The sequence below is a fragment of the Urocampus carinirostris genome, chromosome 7 (assembly GCF_059441175.1).
Source record: "Urocampus carinirostris isolate Australia breed hairy pipefish chromosome 7, RoL_Ucar_1.0, whole genome shotgun sequence".
In the NCBI taxonomy this organism is placed as follows: Eukaryota; Metazoa; Chordata; class Actinopteri; order Syngnathiformes; family Syngnathidae; genus Urocampus; species Urocampus carinirostris.
The window spans coordinates 8,962,682-8,987,184 of NC_142355.1; the positions used below are offsets into that span (position 1 = coordinate 8,962,682).

Genomic DNA, 24,503 nt, shown 5'->3' on the forward strand with positions numbered 1-24,503 from the left:
ACTTTTTTCCTTGGATTACTTTCAACGGGACCCGGACTCTGCAGGTCTGCTTCAAACCTTAAGTACCGGTATCATTTTCCGTTCATTTTGCCGGTTGTGATTTTTGGACTGTGGACTTTAATGAAGGACACTTAGTTTCAATCGCGGGACTTGAAGTCGGGTTTGGGTTAATTTTGTGTTTGTGTTACATGTTTAAATGTGGGCGGATGCGGCTTATATACAGGTGCGGCTTGTGTAAGTACAAAATCGGTTTTCCTCTTAAAATGTGGTGGGTGCGGCTTGCAATCAGGTGCGCTCTATAGTCCGGAATTTACGGTAATTATACAAATGTGCATTGTTTTAAGTACTGGTAGGTCAAGAAATATATGTCTATTTTACATAACACGAGCCTAGAGGTCTAGAAGGAGATGATATCTGCCATCTTGCTGCTACTTGTACCCAAAAAACCTGAAACCTGGGCAAAAAAAAAAGGAATAAAAATGGTGCTTTGACTCTCTGTAGTTCGTATTCTTACTTATGATTTTTAGCACTCGTTTTCAATTGCACAACAGAATACAGCGACATATTGTGGTCAAATATTACACACTGTCCCTTTAACTTTCATATCAAGGCAGAGGCCTCGTACAAGCTTCCTGAGGGATGCAAGACACCTTGTGCACTAATATGTTTGCAGTAGAGTAGCACAAGAATTTAATGCAGACTGTTCAAAGTATTCTGTGAGTTTCAATATGAATGAATGAATGAATGAATGTATGAATGAATGAAACTTTATTTCGAACATGAGAAAACAAAAATAAAACAAAACAACAAGTAAAAACAAAACAAAACAATGAGATAAGTAAAGGTATTTTAAAATACACTGTAATTGTTTTCGACAGTGATGAAGTGAATATTCAGAAAAAATTGTTTGCTATCTCAATAATGAAGAAAAAAAAAAAACAGGCATCATTGAAAATATAAAGCTGGGCATTATTCACTTGTGTAGGCGGCTGCCACTAACCAATCTAATGTTTGAGAACTGAAGTGGAGACTAATTTGTGGTCCGTGTGAAATATAATTAAGCAAACCAAACTATAAATGCATACAAATGCAACACCAGCTCCATCAACAGCCAGTATACTAATTTACATAATACTCAGACTATAATGAGAGGAAATACAATTATAGGAAGCCAAGTAGAAAACAAATGCATCCGGCATTTTGATTTGTTTGCCAGAACACAAAGGCAGAGAGAAAACATGTGGCCCTTTTTAAAGATCGCTGATGAGGATTTAGGAGTAGGACTTGGATATTTCCAAGTAATATAGGACTTAAAATTTGAATGAATGCTTGAAAACACGTTAGGACAAACAAGTCTTGTTACTATAAAGTGCTTTCCTGCGTTATTTCCCTTTTCTTTAAATGCGGATCTTAAATTTCAATGTCCTGACCGAGCAAAATAACCCTGCATCACCTATGTTGTCACATACAAACCAGTCAGCAACCAGGGTTGGGTAGGATTACTTTAACTGGATTACTTTCAATTACTTTTGGATTACTCCAATACCAAATGTGCTAATAAAAGACAAAATAAACTAAATATGAATACAATTATGACTGAGGCTATGATCATGACTTTAAGCTATGATATATATATATATATATAGTTTGATTCTATTCGTTTTAGAAACTTTACCCCATAATTGGTAAAATGGCGGCGCCCTCTGTTGGCTGCGGCTGCATCGGCTCGCTACAACGGGTCAGGTGTATCGACATTTTGTTCTGTGTACATTGTTACAAAGAATGACAATACAAAGGAAATTATTATTATTATAAATACCAAATAAGGATTAACTATTGTCAATGGATTCTTTTTAAATATGTCCTATTTCTAAAAGTCCAAGTAAATATTGCAGTTTCAAACAAAGCTAACATCTAAAACACTCCTTCGGCAATAGTGGATTCCCATCTGCGGAGAGCCAAGTTTACTACAGGCAGGGTTGGGTAGGGTTACTTTAACTGGATTACTTTCAATTACTTTTGGATTACTCAAATACCAAATATGCTAATAAAAGACCAAAGAAACTAAATATGAATAAAATGATGACTCACAACACGTGGTAAGCTTTCTCTCCTGGCTTTGATCTCTTTGATCTCCGGCAAAACTAACATAAAATGTGACAGAAAACAAAATGAAAAAAATTCAAAACAGCTTGCCAACATCATTTTTGCCGTTCCATGTATTCCGTTACTCCCCAAGCCTGCACAAAATGTAGTCATTTTATTCATATTTAGTTTATTTTGTCTTTTATATGAAAATCTTTAAAAAGTGCTATGGCCATGAAAAACATGAACGAACCCTGAATACACCTGGAGAAAACAAAAGAAAGCATATGACATTGCATTGACCACTCTCCGATCTTCCGCCCCAGCTACTCCACGCGTGTTGGCCCACTGACCACGCTCTAATCTCCCGTCCCAGCTACTTGACTCGTTTCTGCCCATCGACCACGCTCCGATCGCCCTTTCCGGCTACTCAACTCGTTCTCGCCTTCCGACCACGCTCCGATCCCATGAGCTCCCTGCTCCTCCGGCGCAGCGATCACCGTATTGCTGGCGCTCGCTTTCCCATACCTGACTTTTCAGCTTCCGCAATAAAGTTTGTTGTGAAACGTTACACGTTTGGGTCTACCATCTGTTCTGGTTCTGACAGTAATTTGAAATTAGAAAGCTATTTTCGGAGTAGCATGCTACTTTTGGGTGATAGAGTTATTATTTTATATTCAACTAGGAACTGTAACTAAATACTGGTTTTCAGTCACTTACCAAACACTGCAATTAGACACATCCTTACATCGAGAGACGACTAAGTTTTCATCAATAGAAAGTTATTCAACGGCATAATTTTGTGACTTTCATAGACTCGCGTCTCAATCCATGATGATGTGTCCCGGTTGGCTAACCCAAATTGTCTCTCTCTCTCTGGTTTGCGGTGCTGTCGCAACATTGATTTTCTGATTTATGTTCATTGAGCAAATGTCACAGTAACATAAGGCCTGCTGAGTCAGAGAGACAGTTAATGGCAATTGGAAGTTGTGTGTTGATGTTTTCTTTCCGGGAAATGGAATGTCCTTTTTACCTTTGATACATACCACAATCCATCCTAATAACCGCCTAGAGGGTGCTTTTGCCTTTGAATATAGGATCCGACTGCCAAAAACAGGTAAACTGATGTGGACCCCTGAGGACCACATCAGTTGCAAGCAGGCGTGTTGTAGACTTAGCTCTCCACTGATGGGAATCCACTATTGCCGAAGGAGTGTTTTAGATGTTAGCATTGTTTAAAACTGCAATATTTACTTGGACTTTTAGAAATAGGACATATTTGAAAATAATCCATTGACAATAGTAAATCCTTATTTGGTATTTATGGGGTAAAGTCTCTAAAATGAATAGAATCAAACACAAATTTCAGGTTTGAGTTATGAGTAAAATGTATAAACAAGGGCTCCAACTCCCCCGCGACCCTGGTGAGGATAAGCGATTCAGATAATGGATGGATTTATTTATTTATATATATAAATATAATACATATCTCATAGCTTAAAGTCATGATCACAGCCTCAGTCAGCACATTCATCAAATGTGCATTTTTTGGACGCGCTTGAATAAACTCTTCTCTTTTCATATTTTTGGGGTTGGCGTTTGGATTGTATTCAAGCAGGCTTTTCTTTTTCTAAAAAAACTGCAATGACGAGCATGAAGTCACTCTGCATGCATAAATATATTGTTATTGTTTTAAACTATATCATGTATATATATATATATATATATATATATATATATATATATATATATATATATATTAAAGGGTTTGGCACTGTTCACCAGTAAGTATCAAGCCTCTGGGAATTATTTCAGTATAACTTATCATTAGATGGCTTTGATCATATATTCGTCCATACACCGAGAAAGCCACTTGACCCAGTTCCTATATCCGTTGAATGAATGTGTGTAGAGGGTAGACGCAATGAACAGTGCGGTGAGAGTAAAAAAATATGAACAAAGATAGGTATATATATAGCCCGACAGGCAGACAGGCGGACAGGTTGACAAACAGACAGACAGACAGACATCTTTGGTGCCATCTACACTGCACCCAACTCTGCAGAATGTGGAGTCACCCTGATAAAGGACACCGGATATGCAATCATGAAACCGGAATCAGATGCTTTATTGCACGTTTATCTGTGTGACTATTAGCAGCATCCTGCAAAAGACATTTGTTGACCACTATGAGGAGGGTTGTGACTGCATAATACCCAGAGCCTATTCCTTTTTAAAAAAAAAAAGATGACGTAGTCCCATCGTCATCGTCTGGTCAGGGGAGGGATGACATTTTTGGCATGGTTGTCTTATGAACGCGATCGCCATGGTGACCAAAATTGTGTGATCACTTTACTGGCAACATTAGGCACTGCTAGTACCAATTTAAGAATGGAAAGTATTGCTTAGATATTGAAGAGATCACAAATGCATAAAAAAAAACCCAAACACCGAAGTGAAAGTTTTGCTGTAAATACATCCTTTACAAAAAGCCACTTTTCACACTGTTTTTTTCAAGAAACCTATGAATGCGCAACTGTTGTTTATTAAAAATGGTAAAAGCTAGAAGATATTATTATTATGTGAGATGATGATTGAGGGTAGCACGGCGGCGCAGTGGTTAGCGCGTGTGCGGCACAGTTCTAAGGTCTTGGGAACCTCCTTTGTGGGTTCAAATCCAGCTACCGGACTTCCTGTGCGGAGTTTGTATGATCTCCCCGTGCTTGCGTGAGTTTCCTCCGGGCACTCCGGTTTCCTCCCACATTCCAAAGACATGCATTTCAGGTGCATTGGCCAGTCCAAATTGTCCCTAGGTGTGAATGAGCGAGCGAGTTGTCTGTCCCTGTGTGCCCTGCGATTGGCTGGCAACCAGTTCAGGGTGTCCCCTCCCCACTGCCCGATGATTGCTGGGATGGGCTCCAGCACCCCCGCGACTCTACTGAGGATAAGCGGTGCAGCTAATGAGATAAGATGAGATGAGAAGATGATGATTGAATCAATATTTGGATATGTCCTCTGCCTATATAGCTACAGAACTATCATTTCTGTAGGCCTTCAAAATTTGCTGGCACTCGCACTTCCCATTTGATAAAAACATCTGGAATTGATAAGAGTCGATAGAGCAAGTATTCAAAATTTAAAGGACACCTCAAACGACGCACCCCACCTTCGAAGGCAACCAGATTGTTTTTTTCACCAATAAACACATTTTCTTCATGTGACCTTATCCCGTTTCCATTCTTTCTCTCACCTCCTCCTTAATACACCCTAATCTCTTTCTTGCCCACATTATCCCAGCTGCATTTTCCTAAACAATATTCTGCCATTGTATCGCCTTCCTGCTTCTTCTCATCTATTTGCGTCATCCCCAGAGGATCCAAAGAGTGAGTCGATACGACGTTCCTGCACTTCAAATGACACAAATCATTAACGGTCTCCATTTCGTTTCTCTCCATGAAAAAAACGCATCCATGCCATCAATCTTTTTTTTCTTTCTTGCTTTCAAAGTGGATTCCTTTCTTTTGTCATCGTCACGGTGGTGCAGAGCGTCTCATCCACATCAACGTTGCATGTAAAGCACGCTGCCACTTCAGGCGCAATCATTCCACCGAATTGAGTTTCTTTTTCCGTTAGGATAATGTATATGCTTGGATGCTGAATTTGTGAAAGGAATCAATATTAAGTGACATTTTTTTATTGAATCTGCAGTAATATATTCTTACACATTACCTAGCCTTCCATGCCATCCATTTATACTGTGTAGAGTATTCAACGTTTGGTCAGAATACCGTTTTGCAATGTCAGAAAATGATCTAACAATGTCAAGACATGTGAAGTGAATACTGTGTTTTAAGTCAATCACATAGATATGTTATCTGACGGATACTGGTGAAATGTGAGGTTGGGGAGGGGACGTTATCTTGCATCAAAGGTTGCGGTGACACATCCACCACAGGGGGTCCGCCCTTCCCAGGAGACCGGAACAGAAAGCTGGTACACGTCTCACCTCGCAAGGGCAGTCCGAATTTGACACAAGGTAGGAGGGCATGTCCTGACAGGAGGAGCTGAAAGATAATTAGGAATCTGCACCGCTTATCCTCAGTAGGGTCGTGGGGGTGCTGGAGCCCATCCCAGCAATCATCGGGCAGTGGGCAGGGGACACCCTGGACTGGTTGCCAGCCAATTGCAGTGATTAGGAATCAATTCATAGGTATTCATCGGCACAGATACTAATACCCAGTATTGGTACTCGAAAATCCTTAATATTTAGAGAGAAAAAATGAGAAAAAAGACAATAAAAAAATTCTACACCAGAAAATTTAAAACACATATTGTGATTACAGCCACGTGATCATTTTTCAGTTGACTAACACAAGACTGTTATAATAATGTAAGGCGTGATGTTAAAAAAAGAGAAAGCGTCCAAAGTTATCGCTGGCAAAACTCTATAAGCCTAATTTTCTATAAGCCTCAACACCTCCTCCTTTTTTCTTTTCCAGTATTAAAGAAGGACTATAATGTACAATAGATTCAGTAGTGAATTAACTTTATTTTTCCACAGTTCACATCACACAGATTTGACCCATATCCAATGGTGAAACCGTTTTTATACTCAACAGGAGATAAACAGGATGAATTTCTGCCACAGTGCATTGTCTCACCACTTAGGCACAAGAACAATCTTCACATTTCTAAATTGGTGAGCAAATTTGAGTAACCACTCAGCCAAGCTTCTGCTTTGAATATTTCTGACCACAGAAAGCGTCTAATTTATTCAGAGCTCCTGTTGCTTGCTGCAACTAATGTGCTTTTGTAAGTGGCCAGACAAGTGTTAGTATTACAGCTGAGTGCCGAAGTGGGCTCCTGAAGAGAGAAAAACGATCATGTTTTTCCCAGTACAATAGAAAATAGTGAGGTGGCGCTAGGACCGATTTGAAATCATTCTTTCATAAACCACATAACTTGATTAACTAGATTACAAAAACAATCAATCCTCAATTAAAATGAAATTGCTAATACCGTATTTTCCGCACTATAAGGCGCACCTAAAAGCCTTTATTTTTTTCAAAAGCTGACCATGCGCCTTATTTATGGATTAATTTTTAAAATTGTAAAGTTTTCCAACTAACTTGCAGCCGCCGACTAGATTTTCCCCTGAACGCCAAGTAGTACGCGGTGTATGCTGGGATTTATTTACCGGCGTTTCATTGGCTAACCAATGTGTCAATCATCATTTGAATCGATCACTATTGGCTAAAGTTATTCGGAGGTCAAGGGGCGGATCCTTTTTATCATTTACAGGCTGGCATTGGCTTAAACGGCAACACAAAGCCTGCAATTGGCCAAAAAAGATGAATGTTTATGGCACGTGGCTGACGGCATAGAGAAAGCATTTTTTTCTATTCTGTATTTGAAATTATTTTATTCTCCTGGATTTACTACCCTCACGGATATAAGAGGACATTGGCTGCACATTATTATGAACACAACAACTTTGGTGAACTACTTCGGGTTTTATATTGTCTCTGTATCTTGTTTCAGACGGAACTCGATGTTTCTGTGATAAGCGGTGCAGATAATGGATGGAATGGAGTGTCTATTTTTAAATTAAACTCAATTCCACGTGTTTATTGTCATATGCACAGTAAAGTTGCGAGCGAAAAAGAAAATAGGAACTAAGGAATGGTTGGCATTTCTTGAATCCCAAGACTTTAACCTTCCGAACGATGGAACGATGCATTTGAGCGACATCGTACGGACACCGCATCCGCACGTGTTCTCGACACGTATTTGCGTCTTTGCAAGCTTTCGGAATGTTAAGGGGGTAATAAGTTGGACTGAACTATCTGACTGTTTTGTCCACGTTCCCATTGTAGCGCCTTATAACCCGGTGCGCCTTATAGTGCGGAAAATACGGTAATCTGCTTAAACAATATTTTCTAGATACCTTTGGGCAATGAACTAGCGTTATATTGAAACAAAAATGAGCAAAAAAACGAGCACATATTTACTACTTCGCCGAAAGAAAATGCGAATGAGGGCTGCGTTGCGTAAAAGGTGAGCCTTACATTTGTAGGCAACAGCACCAGGGCAACTATACTGTAAAGAATAGTGTCAGATTGCAACAAAATAACTGTTTTTTGTGCTGTTGTCATTGGTGGTTGCCGAGGTAATGGACCAAATTGCATTCGCTTGTCATCGTTCCTTGAGGATTAAAGGAAATGACCTGACAATCACTCTCATGATATGGAAAGAGAATTGTACCTTTTTGATGGATAATTTCCAATTCTGTTTAATTCTGATGTTCAAATCGAGGGTGAAAATTTGTGGTGAATCTGGTAAAAAATAGTTAGTATGTGATCAAAATTAAATTAAGTAAACCCCATCCCCTATGTTTTGCTCCTGTTACGCATTACATATGCAATGTTGGAAAACCATTGACGAATTCCTTCTTTGGAAGGGCATCATACATGTTTTCAGACATCACTACAGTATTTTGTATTTAGATAACATGCATCGTCGAAAAGGGGTAGAGGAATTTGGCGACTGAGCGCCATTGTCATTAACGTGATTGATACTTAGCGCCAATGGCATCATTTTCCTCCAAAACTGATTCACCTGACTGATTTATAATAACAAAAATTGGGATTAATCGTATAGTTTATTTGTACCTTTGTGAACTACAGTGGAACCTCGGTTTTCGAACGCCTCTCAGTTCGAACAAATCGGAGTCCGACCAAAAATTTAGAGAAATTCTTGCTTCGCTGTTCGGTCAAAAAATCGGAGTTCGAACGCCGGTAATGCGTGAGTGCGTACGCTAGGGTGCGATGCTGAGTGGCGTACGGGTGTTCTAGCCCCTTATCATGTCTCCGAAGAAAGTCAGTGCAAGCAGCAAAGTTGCTACAGGTGAAAAAAGAAAAGTAGTGCGTACAACTATTGCATTCAAGAAAGAAATAATATGAAGGTGTGCGAGCGCCTTCTGCTGACCACCACAAAGGTAAGAAATCCTACTATAAGATTATGATAACGCAAACGTACGATTAGCCTGGGTTAGCTTTAAGTCTACGCTAAACATTCAGGGTGTTGGAACGGAGCCCAACATTGAGGGTGTTGGAACGGAGCCCCCTTTACCATGAACCGCTCACCACTTGTTGTGGAGACCCGGGTGCTAAATGACTTGTAAACGACCTGATTTTTTTATTTTTACACGTTCATGTTAGGGGAATCTTTCGTACAGACGATAACGCGAACGTACGATTAACCTGGGTTAGCTTTATGTTTACGTTAAACATTCCCGGTAAACATTCAGGGTGTTGGAACGGATTAAAACAATTTACATTATTTTTAATGGGAAAAATGATTTCCGTGATCGAACAAATCGGTTTTCGAACAAGGTTCTGGAACGGATTATGGTCGAGAACCGAGGTTCCACTGTACTCCTTTATTTTATTGGTCTACTGTTGCTGGGCAAAATGATTAAGAGCCATAACAAAGAAAAGCTGCTGTGTTTAAAATGTAGCAGAGCAAAGTTGCTGCTTGTAGGTCGGAATATACAATACACGAAAAAGGAAAAGCAAATCAAAACCCCCACAATGTTTTTAAAATGATTTTTGTTGTAGTATCTCTTATTTCCTTAGTGGATATTGGATATTAGATGACTGTTCATTCATTTGTTTTCCTGCAGAACATGTGAGCTCAACAAATGATTCTGGTACAGACAAAATAAGAAAGCTTTATTCCGGGAAATCATTCACAAGCGTACCATCGACTTAACCGAAAAGCCACAAAGCGGGACCTTGCAGGTTTCATAACAAGGTTCCGTCGCCCCCTCAAACTCCCCGCTAATTACATTGCCCAGACAAGGCTGTTACAGATTCCGAAGTACTAAAGCGTACATCGGCTCCATACGGCACTACTGCCTGACACTTGAGGCTGGGCGTTGAGTTTATTACTCTAATTTGTTTTGTGTGCACTTACTGCGCTTGTGGTGCCATCTGTGTCTGTTAGCCTCTGGTGAAGATCAAACCAGACGGTCTGTAGATGGGAAGAACAGCAACAACATCATGTCAGTGACTAGATGGGAAGGCAACAAACAAACAGTTCGAACATGCAATAGTATTTACATTGGTAAAAATTAAACCCAATTGAAAAGGTTTAAAACAGGGAGACGAGGGTTTGTCTGAACCTCAACCTGGTTCTTTTATCTTAAACGCTCATTCTACTAGTCTCCATCTCCATCTCAAAAACATTGCCAGAATCAAAGGTTTACTGTCTGAACCAGACTTAGAGAAACTTATCCATGCATTTATCTCTAGCAGGTTAGACTACTGTAACGGCCTTCTGACTGGACTTTCTAAACGAGCTGTAAGACAGCTGCAGAACATCCAGAACGCTGCTGCTCGGGTCCTGACTAGAACCAGGAAGTACGACCATATTAGTCCTGTGCTCAAGTCTCTGCACTGGCTTCCTGTCGCTCAGAGAATAGACTTTAAAACAGCTCTGCTGGTGTAAAAGTCTCTTCATGGTCTAGCACCAAAGTACATCTGTGACATGTTGGTCCCATATGAACCATCTCGGACCCTGAGAACATCAGGGACAGGCCTTCTGCTGGTGCTCAAAGCCAGGACTAAACAGGGTGAAGCTGCGTTTCAGTTCCATGCAGCTAAACTCTGGAATAGTCTTCCTGATGACGTCAGACAGGCGTCTACTCTGACAATGTTTAAGTCCAAGCTGAAAACAGCTCTGTTCAACTGTGCATACAACTGAAAGGGTTCTATCTGCACTCTTCACTTTTACCTTATTTTAATTCATTGATTTTATTATGTTTTATCTGTGGTTTTAATGCATTTTAAAAAACACATTTTAAATTTTCAATGTCTTTTATTGTGTGTATTTAACCTGTTTGCCATTTCTGTAAAGCACTTTGAATTGCCTTATGTATGAATTGTGCTATACAAATAAACTTGCCTTGCCTAATAAGAACCAGAAGACTGCATATTCTATTTTTACTATTTACTGGATGCCATAAAGATTAAATACACATATGTGGAGCTTTTTTTAGCATGACACTAAGGAAGTCTGTGTTATCTAGTCTGATACTTTCTTGGCCGTCCACCAACGCAGGGCGAATGGCTTCATCAATGTGACTATGTGAAACACAATGGTCTTAACCGGTTGAAACTGGGGATATGAGTGCAAGACTGCTTTTAGATCAGAGGCCACAAACTCATTTTTCCTGGGGGTTGAGACTAGGTGAGGCTGAGCCGTGTCAGGTTTTTCACAAAAAAAAGCTCTGATGAAAACATTCCAACGTTCTCAAATATCTTTTTTAAAAACGAAAAATAGGAGAAAAAAGGAACAAATTGAAAATGAACAGGAAAATTGATGAATGAGGAATACATAATTGTAATAATATCAATGCAGGAGATAAAAATGACCGACGAAACCAGTTGTCATTTCTAAGTAGAAAAATAACTATTTTTATTCAACTCAATTGCCAGCATTAACAATTCTTTAACTTGTAACATTCTAAACATAATTGGATCAGTGAATATAAACTGTTCTGAACATCCATTGATTACGCCTTGCTGTTGGAAAAACGACCAAAAAACAACCCAAAAAACTTCAAACAAGACAAAATGACCCAAAAAACCCCGACCCTTAACATGAAAATTGACATAAAATGACCAAAAACAGGCCCAGAAAACGACCGAAATGACACAAAGGACGCCCGAAAAAATGACTAAAATTCAAAAAGTACCAACAAAATCAAAATCTGGAATGATATAAAGAATGTAGCCTAACTAAAAGTATGGACAATAACTGAAAAAGTGCTGAAAAGTATGAAACGGGGCGGCATTAGCTCAGGAGGTGGAGCGATCGTTTTAGGATCAAGGGATCCCAATTCGAATCCCGGCTCGTCCGTGTTACATGTCGAAGTGTCCTTGGGTAAGACACTGAACCCCCAATACCCCCAATAAGCAGGTTAGCGCCTTACATGGCTGCATAGATCACGGCCGCTATTGGGAAATTTGAAGCACAATGTAAAGCGCTTTGGGAAGTCATTGACTTGAAAAGCGCTATATAAATGCAGATCATTTCATTTCAGAAAAAAGTGCAAAAGCTATGGAAAAGTACTAAAACAGAACAAAAAAATTATGACTAGATAGCATGAAAAATAAAATAAATACAATTTTGTAACACAACTCTAGATACAATACGTTGCGTTACTTTTTCAAAGCAACTCACAAATGTTGATATCTTTTGACAATTTTTCCTTAGCTGACTGCAGCGTTTATCTCACCAGTGCTGGGTTATTGTGATTTTTTTGTTTTTGTTTTGACTGAGTCTATTTAACCCCAATTTCAATAATTAACCTGGCAATAACATAGTAACAACATAGTACAGGAATAACATAAGTTATTATTTTAGAAATGAATATCAAACAGGATGTTTTTTGCGCTATTATTAACAAAAAGTAGCTCTCAGCTTGACAAAGTTTGAAAATCCCTGGAACACACTTTCCCGTGATAGATGTAATGATGATCACTATTCACTAGTCACGGGTGCTTGTCATAAAATTCCTGTCAGCATTATTGAAATTCTATGTATTGCCAACAATTAGGACTGACATACTGCAAGGCAAGCCGTATAGGTGCTATGTTATTTATTCACTAAAATTCTGCAAAATCAACACTGCTCCAATGTACCTTAAGGAAGGTAATATTTATATTTGTTGTTATGATGCAAAATGCCTCCCAGTGTAATTCATTCTGTTGCAGACTACAAACATACTGCAAAAAAAGCAACTTACTTACAGTCAAACTGTGTTACTTTCATTTATTGTAAGTCTTATATATCTAAATATATACACAGTACGCAGACGTATCCAAAGTATTACCGATAGATTTTACATCATAACACATACAGACAATATACCGGTGATGTCTATGTTAAAGAAGCATAATTAGGCTTTACGGTGTCAACTTGGGAGTCCTAGCAATAATATCCTCGGGCACAAGAAGTTATGAAGACTAATGATGTGTTGTTCGCTAACGAAACGGCTCTGTTAGTCAACAAGAGGGTTTGGGCATTCACAGTCAATGTCTCAAAAGAAATTCCTCAATTAAAATCCGACGCTAAGGAAAGACGTAAGAGTGCAATGGAATTGTGATCAGCAGCGGGTGCTTCATGGGATCATTTTCGGGCTCCAGAAGAGACTCAGTGTCAGAGAGAAGGCAAGAGCAGTGCTTTTGATCTGGCCTACTGCTAACGGCTAGGCTAAGAAATATTGGAAAGTCAAGTCAAGTCATTTTTATTTGTACAGCCCTTAATCACAAAGAGTCTCAAAGGGCTTCATAGGTTATTACACAGAATATTTTTTCAGACTAGTATTACACCATCCACTGATCTGGAACCAACATGAGGGCAAGGAAAAACTCAAAAACCTCAACATGAGGAAAATGAAGAAACCTTGAGAAGGGACCGCACATGTGGCATCCCCCTTTCAGGATTACCAGACAACAAAGGATGTTGCAATCACAAATAATACAGAGATATTGTCCAAGAAAAGGAAACCATTGTTGCAGACCCAGTATCTTGCCAATGCCAGGTCCATTAGCCATGAAACAGATGACTTAGAGAAACCTCTTTGGACATTCAGGATGTTTTTTTTAATGATCACAGAATTTATCTCCTTTTGAGGACACCCAATGCTCATGCAGAGCTAATTGGCTGCTCACTAAATTGCTTTACACTTAAAGGAAAAGGCCGCCAATTTTGTTTTAATTTTGTATAATCACAATGAAAACATTCATTCAACTGCAATCGTGTGTTGTGTGTTATTAATTGTAGATCTATTATAGTGATTTTATGACAGTCGTGACCTCTCAGTCGGTAATGACGTAACCTCGAGGTAAGTTTAACCTTGTGGGGGCTTTGATGAAAGTACAACGCTTCTTTGAGAATTTTCACTTTTCATGGGTGGTTCTGGTCTCCATTAAATGCGAAAACCAATGCATCTCTGTAATCTCATATTACAAAACCCAATTGGTAGTAAAATTGCTTCTGTGATGTCAACCATTGCAATAGTGCAAAAAAATAATCACTATTCATGGATCCCTTAACCGTCTGTGTTGAAGGGGCACCATTGAAAATTTCACTGTGGACAGCTCTGTCAAATGCTGACGGTTTTTGGCTTAAGTCTGGGTTGTGGCATGGTTAACAGTCGTCCATTCGTTGATATTGTTGGCCTAGTTCTTTTTCTGTCTTCCTCTCCTCCTGCCACCTTGGATTGAGTCCTAAAGAATGTTGGCCAGTCCTGATGTTCTTGTCACATGACCATACCACTACAGTTTTCGTCCGCACAGTTGACAACAGTTCTTCATAGGGTCCAATGTGCCCTCTGATGGTGTTGCGCACTGTTTCGTTTTCTACATGTAGATGATGCCTAGAAGTTTCCTGTAGCATCACAGCTCCAAGAAATGGATTTTAGTTTCGAGCTTGGCAGTGGGAGTCCATGTTTTGCTAGCGTATAGAAAGATCAAAGTAACTAGCCCTTGTATGAGTCTGATCTTTGATTTCACTGCAATGTTCTTGCTGGGGTTTGAGCTATTTTTGTCCACGGCATCTGGTTCAGACCCCAGTTCTGACAGCTCCAAGCTAATTCAATTTGGTGACATGTTCCATCTCTTGATGGTAATGTTTTTGGGGTTACATTGGGTGTCGTGCTGATTTCTAACCCATTTTGGTTTAACTGCAGATCTCTGAGTTGTTCTTCTCCAGCCAGTCCGGCAATATCTTCAGCAAAACGGACGTTATGTCCTCCAATGCTGTTGAATTAAGTTGTAGAGAGAATGTAGTCTTGTCCCACTGTAGTTTCAAACTACATTGCAAAAGTACCTTAGATCAGTACCGCACTGTTGGCATTGGCATAGTGTTTTTAATGGTCTAAAATACTTTCTTCCAAGTGATGGCTCACAGGGCGGCTTGCCATACTCTGTTATATTGGACTTTTCGCAAAAAAAACCCTGTGTGTCAAGTTGTGTAAAGAATGTATTCAATTTCACAAACATCACATGTGTTCCGTGTACTGCCACAACAAAAGTGACAAAAAAAAAGAATAACCCATGCAGAATGGCTCCCACATTGGGAGCAATCAACTGCAGTGCATGTCTGTTGGCATCAAAGAGGCTCTTGAGGCCTAATTACCTGTAAATCTTCTGCATTTTTGCCTGCAGTTAAGACTATTTAAGTATGATCCATACGATGTCATGGGACAGAGAACATTTTAACCTTTGTGAGCAAGTTAAAAGTGGTGGAAAAATCAACGACTCAATAAGTTGTTTATCTACAATTCCATTCTCCCACCAACCAATAGTTTGTACGCTTCAATCTCTTTTTTAGCAGGATACATTATGAATTAAATTCACTGAAATTGCTTAATAAATATAGTTTTTGTTAATTGTAGTGTGGTGTCAAACTAACTGTATTGTTTATTTCAGTTTAACTCTGTTTTGGAATAAATTAGGACATGGATGCTATTCCTACCTCAGTGCTTTTTCCAAAGAGGGGTTAAGTTGCTGCTGAAATTGTGTACCACACACAAGAGGATCAGAACAACGAATGAAAGGTAATCAAGTTAAATAAAAAAAAATGATAGCCTACTTAATGGGCTTTCTAGTCAATTTGTAAATGTCTCATCATTTATCTTTCAGTAACTTCTTTTCATGACATATCTTTTGCAATTGAAAAGCCAGGTCAGTAGTGCTATGCCAAATCGAGGAGAAGAAATACACAAAGCCTCGAGAATAATGCCTTTTTATGAGAGTGGATACAACAGTCAGCCCTGCTACAAATCAAACACAAAGTGTCAATTTAATTTCATCTGAAGCGGCACAGTAGGTGACTGGTTAGCACATCCACCTCTCAATTTAGAGCCCCTTGGTTAAATTTCAGCAACTGTTTGCATATTCTCCCCATGCTGTTGTGTTTTTCTCCCGGAACTTCGGTTTCCTCCGATGTCCTAAAAATATGCAGGGCAGGTTGATTGGCACCTCTGTTTTTTCGCTGGGTTTTAAGTGTGTGTGGAGGGTTGTTTGAGTACGTGTGCACTGCAATTGACTGGCAACTAGTTCAGTGTGTCTCCTGCCCAATGCTTGAAGTCCGCTTGGATGAGTTCCAGCACCACTGCAACCCTCGTGAGGACAAGCAGTTGGAAAATGAATGAATAATTGCTGTTGAAGTATTCATTGAAGTGTTTTTTTTCTATTCCTTGTCTATTCCCTGCAATGAACAATTTAGAAACACTTTAAATTCTGTTATAGACGCTACAATAAGAAGCCTTCAACTCTGAAAGACCTCAGGTGATAGCCATGCACACATTTGCCCTGCATTACTGCTTAGATTTTGTTGTACATGATAACAGGAAATTCAGGAGTATTTCATAAATGATATAGCACATACAGGATTGGCTGCAAAGTAAATCACACAAGATGCAAGAAATTTTTGAAACCAGTTGGTGATTTAAATTATATATTTTAGTAGTTTAGACAACGGATTCTTTGGTCAGATAACACTGACAATGTCAGGACCAGAACGGAAACAGAACCCACTTACGTGACGTTTACCACAAGTTTTATTGAAATAGAGAGGAAGGGCTGCGGCCCAGATCCGGTGTTCACTGGGCGCGGGAAGCAGGTCGCTATCGTACTTGGATTGTGATTCGAACAAGGAAGTGGATCTTCCGAAGCAAGCGATGGCGGTGTCAGGGGGCGGAAAACTGGTCGGTAGCCGGGACTGGGAGAGCAAGACGTGGTCGGTGTTGGAAGCGAGTCCTAAGCCATAACGGGAGAGTAGTCGTAGTCGGGGACAAAAAGAGGTTGTAAGCCGGGACGGGAGAGCAGATGTGGTCAGGATCAAAAATGGGTCAAAGCCGGAGACAGACGGGAGCAAAAAACGGGACAGGTGAGATTCAGGGTCGAAAAAGGCTTGCCTAGTGTTCACTGAGGTTTGTAGACGGACTGACAAAAGGGGACAGGCAGGACTGGGTTCAAATACTGGCAGGGAGCCAATCAGAACCCATGGCAGTTGGCGCCAAATGAGCGGTCACAGCTGAGTCACATCAGTAATCATGACAGACAACAAATTTTCCCAAAAGACTTTTGCACAAACCGTAATAAGAGACGAATTCAGGATATTGATTTTATCTTGGCTTATTTAGCTCAGCTCAGTTACTATGTGTAACGGGTGTAATAATAACTTTTGTTTTATTGAAATTCCTGCTAAAATATGTGTATAGTTTTTGGTAAGTGTCCTGCAAGGATGAGTCCAACAGTGCCATCTGCTGGTATGGGGTGGGGTTTGGTTTTGGTTTCTGACATGTGACCGGGAGGCGGGGTTTGTTGGCAGTCTTACCAGAGAGAACTGCAATTGTAAGACACATCTTTTGGTACTCCACAAAATAAGTTAATTTTAAACATTATAACCCCAGCTGACAAATCTCTCAACATGCACAGTAATGTGATTGATATTGTCAAGCTGTTTAGGTTTATTTTCGTTTTGTTTCTGTTTTACTAAATTATGTATTCCCCTTGTAGAGATCAAAGAGATCAAAGCCAACAGAAAAGCTAATGTTGTGCCTCATCCATTTGCAGGTATCTTGTACCCGTTTTTATACTCATTATTGTTTTTATTTCTATTTTTTCATATACATTAAAAAAGGATGATGTTGGTTAAAATTCAGACGAAAGAAAAATATGTTGAATCCATTGTAAACGTTAAAAATCCACTATACGATCTCTTGTTAAAAGTATCTTGTTAAAATGTAAAGATGTAAAAATGTATTGAGATATTCTGAAATGTATTGTCTGTAAAGTGAAAAGAAAGCTCTTTGATATGCTTTGTTGGCAGTCTTACCAGAGAGAACTGCAATGAGATCAAAGAGATCAAAGCCAACAGAAAAGCTAATGTTGTGACTCATCCATTTGCAGAAACTGTAATAATAAAAACCTCATCATCCAGTCCAGCGTGAATGTGGATCTTTGGTGGGACACGTACACCGCGGTTACATATGGTTATTTATTCTCTACAGCTAGTCTGCTCCAGAACAGGCAAACAAACAGGCTAAGATTATGCCAAGAGATACATCTGGAACGTCTACTGTCAATTGCGTAGAAAATGAATGTGTTTTGTAGCATTTCCATATTTTGCTTTATTTCATTTATACATTCATCGATCCATTCATCCATTTTCTTCCGCTTACAACCACAGCTTCGATCAGCTGCCTCGACGAAGGAAGCACGGACCATGGTCCTGTTGGACTAAATGTACCCCGCCTCCCTTGGGACATGGGCAAAGTTCTGCCCGAGGTGTAAATTTAATCATCCTGCTTTCAAATTTTACATTTGGGCTATATTATCATTTCATTGAACTCTGATCATTGTAAAATTGCAACATTCATTTCATAGTCATTTTTGTATTACATTTATTGCTGTCAGGCCATGTGTATTATTGGTATGCTAATAAGAATATATGTCAAATCGCCATCAAAGCTTTGAATATGTATAATATTGCTCCTAAAATGTAACACAAAAACTTGCAAAGATAGTAATCTTTAAATTGCCCATTCAACTTTGCCCTCATTAATGATAGTTTATTCTATATGAATGATCACCGAAATAAAGAAAACAAAACATAATTAAATTGATTGAAGTATTAAAACTATAACTGTCTGTATTATCATTAATAACAAAGTAACAAACATTGTTTACAATGACCTGGCACTCCAAGATAAACATTTAATGATATACTAAAAAGAGAAAAATAAGATAAGAAAGTTTGGATACATAGGTAACCAGGGTTGGGTAGGGTTACTTTAACTGGATTACTTTCAATTACTTTTGGATTACTCCAATACCAAATATGCTAATAAAAGACAGCTTGCCAACATTATTTTTGCCGTTCCATGTATTCCGTTACTCCCCAAGCCTGCACAAAATGTAGTAATTGTATTCATATTTAGTTTATTTTGTCTTTTATTAGCATATTTGGTATTGGAGTAATTCAAAAGTAATTGAAAGTAATCCAGTTAAAGTAACCCTACCCAACCCTGTAGGTAACAATTTGTATTTGTTTCATATGGCGGGAATCAAACCCTGCACGGCAGACAAAAACCCATACTGTCATGGTCGCTGTGGCGACTGGCTGGCCCCGCCCCCTGGGCACCAGCTGAAGCAGATCAGCTAATTGCATGTGTGCTACTTAAGGTTGGGTTGTGGGTATTGTGGGTGTTGGCTCATTACACATTTTCCGTTCCGTTATGCCCTGTCCTGTTTAGTTTGAGTCAGAGGAAACCTGTACTTGCCCATTCTGAGTGTAAGAATGTTTTTGTTCTGTTTTGTCCCGGAGTTTTGGACGACTTTTATTTTGTTAAATAAAAGATTGTCAACGCAAATGAGTTCTCCCTTCCTGCCTCCTGCCTCCGTTCTGGTCCGGTCCACCTCGTGACACATACGTACCACTCATCCACTAAATGCACTTGATTTAATTCACAAAATAACATTTACCGTAAATTCCAGACTAAAAGCCGCTACTTTTCCCCCAAACTTTCAACCCTGCGGCTTATTCAGTGATGCGGCCAATTTATGTAATTTTTCTAACGACCGCGCTCGAGTACATGCGGCTAATATACAGGTGCGGCTTGTGTATGTACAAAATCGGTTTTCCTCCCGAAATGTGGTGGGTGCGGTTTATAATCAGGTGCGCTCTATAGTCCGGAATTTACGGTACTTTCAATGAATCGGTACAAAATGGCCAGGCTCCCTCACTTTCTTTTTAAATAACACTGCTCTTATGATTTCTTTCACATCTTTGAAAAACTCAATTAGGAGCTTTCATTCAGTGGCCTTAAAAGACAAAGGGTGACAGTTTTTCTAAATCCCCATCCATGATTCTGAAATCAAATGTGCATTTTTCCCAAATATCTCGAGCTGGCTTGAGAAAGCGGAGCCTTTTTTATCCTAATTTGGCAAAAGTTCAAAAGATTAAGCCAAAATACGCCGGCCAGACTAGAGCAGGGGGTTCATATTCTATTACCCTTAATTTATTTATTCCACTTTCTTGTCTTAAATGATTGCTTGACCACAAATCTATTTATATTCTTCAATGGAAGTTAGACAGCTTGTTCTTTTACTGCGTCACTTGTTATTTTATGACATTTGAAAAAGGATTTTATGGCCGAACACGGTTTGGATTTGTGAGGTAATAATACTTTTATAGGTCAGTGGTTCTCAACCTTTATTTTACTGATTTAGCCCATGAGATATATTTTTCAAGTCAAATAGACCATTACCAGTATTTTATGAACCTCTGTGGCTAAAAAGGCTCAGCCAATGCAAAACTAGTAGTAGAAGGTGTTTCCCACTTAAAAAAATATAAGAATTGTCTTTTTGTAAGCATCTCCTCTTTGGCTTAGTCCAGTTTTAGGTGATTGCTCGTCTTTTGCAGCACAGAGAATCCGCAAAGTGCAAATATAATCAGTCTTCCACAGCTATATGTTTGTTTACTTTTTCATGTTCTCTGAATACATTTTGTGTTGTCGGAATGGGATGCAGCAAAGTGAATTATTGGTCCAATCTAAGTTCCGTAAATTCCGGACTATAAGCCGCTACTTTTTTCCCAAACGTTCAACCCTGCGGCTTATTCAGTGATGCGGCCAATTTATGTAACTTTTCTAACGGCCGCCAGCGACGCTCGAGTACAAAAGTTAAGATTTAGACCGGTGGAATATATGCGCCGAGGAAGACTGCAACTTCTTGGCTTGTGCATAAATTAAATTAGCGTAAATATACCCTCATCATATATATACCCTCAGCTTTCAAGCTAAAAGCAATCGAGCAGTCCGATAAATAAGGAGCGAGCGTGTTGCCAGCGTGTTTTGGAATAAGGGAGCGTGGGACGACGTCTATATGACGAAGATTCTTTCCGACACTGAGGAAGACGACTTTGACGGCTTCAGTTCTAAGGAGGAAGTTGAGAACGGTTTACAGTGATTTTTACAAGTACAATTGTTTTTTTTTTACCAGACCCGTTTACTGTGTTGCGAGCGTGTTGCTAGCGTGTTTTGGAATAAGGGAGCGTGGGACGACGTCTATATGACAAAGTTGGTTTTCGATGGCTTCAGTTCTAAGGAGGAAGATGAGGAGGTTTACCGTGATTTTTACAAGTGCGGTATGTTTTTTTAACAGACACGTTTACTGTGTTGCTCACGTGTTGCTCCCGTGTTGCTACCTGTCACAGGCACCGTTTGGGATGAAAGTTATTATTATTAAAGCTTTGAAAACCCTCTCGGTGTACCGTCTTTCTTTGTAAATATGTGTAACCATGTATAATATGTATTTGCAACTGTATATTTTTTTAATGTCTTTATTTCAGACACTTATTCTGCCTTGTTTCCCATGGGCGAATAAAAATGAATGGGCGAAAAAAACGCCGGCTGACGGGAAGTGGGGACCGGTAAAGGTGAGTGTTTGTGGACGCGGCAGACAATAGTGGATATATATTCTTTCCACCATTACCTTTGGAAATATACACTTTTTTCCTTGGATTACTTTCAACGGGACCCGGACTCTGCAGGTCTGCATCAAACCTTAAGTACCGGTATCATTTTCCGTTCATTTTGCCGGCTGTGATTTTTGGACTGTGTACTTTTATTAAGGACATTCAATTTCAATAGCGGGACTTAGTCGGGTTTGGGTTAATTTTGTGTTTGTGTTCCTTTTTTTTTATGCGGCTTATATACAGGTGCGGCTTGTGTAAGCACAAAATCGGTTTTCCTCTTAAAATTTGGTGGGTGCGGCTTATAATCAGGTGCGCTCTATAGTCCGGAATTTACGGTAAATACAGGGTACTATCGACCCATACAGATCTGATACAGACACCTTCCCTTGAAAATATTGTGATCATTGCATAACTAAACCCTGTTCCCACCCTTAATTTTTAATTAAATAACTTTAACAATGTTGAAAAATAGGAATATTACTATTACAACTTTTTTAGAACAAAAGCTAAGAGAGTCCAACCAAAAATAATAGCAATGTAATAAAAATACGAATACTGTATACTAATTTCAACCAAACAACAAAAATGAAATGATCTGCATTTATATAATGCTTTTCAAGTCAATGACTTCCCAAAGGGCTTTACAATGTGCTTCACATTTCCCAATAGCGGCCGTGATCTGTGCAGCCATGTAAGGAGCTAACCTGCTTATTGGGGGTAATAGGGGTTCAGTGTCTTACCCAAGGACACTTTGACATGTAACACGGACAAGCCGGGATTCGAACTGGGATCCCTTGATCCTAAAACGATCGCTCTACTTCCTGAGCTACTGCCGCCCACAAATAGCTTCAATTGCACAATATTTTGGATCTTGTTGCCTACCCCTAGAGAAAATAGCTTCAATTGCACAATATTTTGAAACTAAAGTGTAATCTGTCTCTCATTCCCAGCTTTTGGCTTCCTGTTCCATCAAAAAAGCCCTTTTGGCTCTGTTGCCAATAGTGACAATGGATTTACAGGTTTTTGTTTAGGAACGGTAATTTTTGATTTTTGGTGTTAGTTCGTTGCTCTCTGCTGGGTCAGCTTTATTCATGTGCTTATGTAAGTTGTAGTGTTGCTACAGGAGCAGTACTATTTACCACAAAAGTGACACCTGGCATTGTCCTTTTCTTTAGTTGGAAAAAAAAGTCCACATCACGCTGCACTTCCTGTTTGCCACTGTCATTTATTGCTTTTATAGCTGTAGGGGTGGGCGCATAGCCAGGATGCGCAGACCATCCAGTGGCCAGGTAGGGATAGGTTGCAAAAGTGTGCGGTTTTCAGGCATAGACTTAGAACTATCGATCCCAGGACAATTGTATCGATCTGATCCAAGTGCTTGCTTAGTATCTACAATGTCTATATTTGGATCTAGTTGCCCATCCCTAGGGAAAAGTTCATTTAAACCAATGCTGTAATCATCATTGTTGAGGAAAAATGATCGCTTCCAACATTCGGGATATGCAGCCGGCTACACAGACTGCTTTGACTTTGATGCAAATGCGCCACCTCGAAAGTTCTCCCCGCTTTGGGTGTGAAAGTAGCGAAAACCATACTGTAGTGAGAAGAATGTGATACATGGAGACATTCTGCTACCAAATGGAGGAGGCCATCATTGACATAATTAGGTCGAGACCTGTTTGAACTCAAAACCCTTTCAACATAATCTTGAAAACTGGCGGTTCCTTTGCTGTATTCAGCATTTTGCTGCAGGTTCCTGCGTTTACTTATTTGGGAGCTTTCTATGTTCTTGATTCTATTTTTTTCCAAACTCTTTTTGCTTTCTACAATCTTTTCTCCAAATATTAGAGTATTTTCTTGTTGCCTCCCTTCAATGCTGCCTTTTCTGTTGAGTTAAAAGGTTGTGCAGAACCTTTTGCTTGGAAAACACATCAGAGTCAGGGAAACAGTCAATTTTGTCAAAAACAATCATAACAATGGCTGACCGGAATAAGAAAAACCTTATCTTGGTCCCGTCCCCACTTTTCCCATTATAAGTTAGTCTACGCAAGTATACATTAGTATTAGTATTCAAGAAACATAGTGATGATAAGAGAATCAGATCTATCACCAATGTCTAAAAAATAATATTGGATTCCTCTTAACTCAGTTTCAAGATTAATGTGAAAAGATAAAAGAAAATCAAAGTGTACCTTTATTAAAAAATCAGAAATAGGTTTATAAATTGTAATTTCTCGCACCATCTGATTCAACATAATCACGCACAAAAAAAAGATCAATTTAGAAAACGGATATTAACATTTTTTGCACATTTGATTCAGGCAAAATATAAGAATAGCAGCGACAATATCCAGTTATAAATAAACGAAAGTGCATACATTTACATAAAGTATATCTTTGGCTGGTAACCAATTCAGGGTGTCCCCTGCCCACTGCCCGATGATTGCTGGGATGGGCTCCTCACCCCCGCGACCCTACTGAGGATAAGCGGTGCAGATAATGAGATGAGATAATGAGATATCTTTATCTTTATATGAATAAACCATTTAATGAAATTATTTTGAACAGCTTAGAATTAAAGCAAATCTATTATGTCCTTTTTTTAAATTACATTTTATAATATGCATTTAACAACTCCAAATGCAATAAGTACATGTTCACTCCTATAACCATTTTAATCAATACAATTGTCACGAGGCGTGGTGGGGGGAAGGAGTGATCGGACCAGAACAGAGGCAGGAAGGGAGAACTCAATTGCGTGACGATCCACAAGTTTTATTTAACAAAATAAAAGTTGTCCAAAAGTCAGGGACAAGACAAACAAAAACATTCTTACAATCAGAACAGAACGGTACAGAGTT

General features: G+C 39.2%; 1 protein-coding gene across 1 annotated transcript in view; it reads right to left on the minus strand.

Annotated features, from left to right (window-relative positions):
* The window catches only part of necab2 (N-terminal EF-hand calcium binding protein 2), a 164,912-nt gene that overhangs the window by 24,445 nt on the left and 115,964 nt on the right, over positions 1-24,503 (minus strand). The window contains exon 9 of the mRNA XM_088339666.1: positions 10,063-10,119. Coding sequence (XP_088195792.1) covers positions 10,063-10,119 — 57 coding nt within the window. The remainder of the gene's footprint in view (positions 1-10,062; positions 10,120-24,503) is intronic.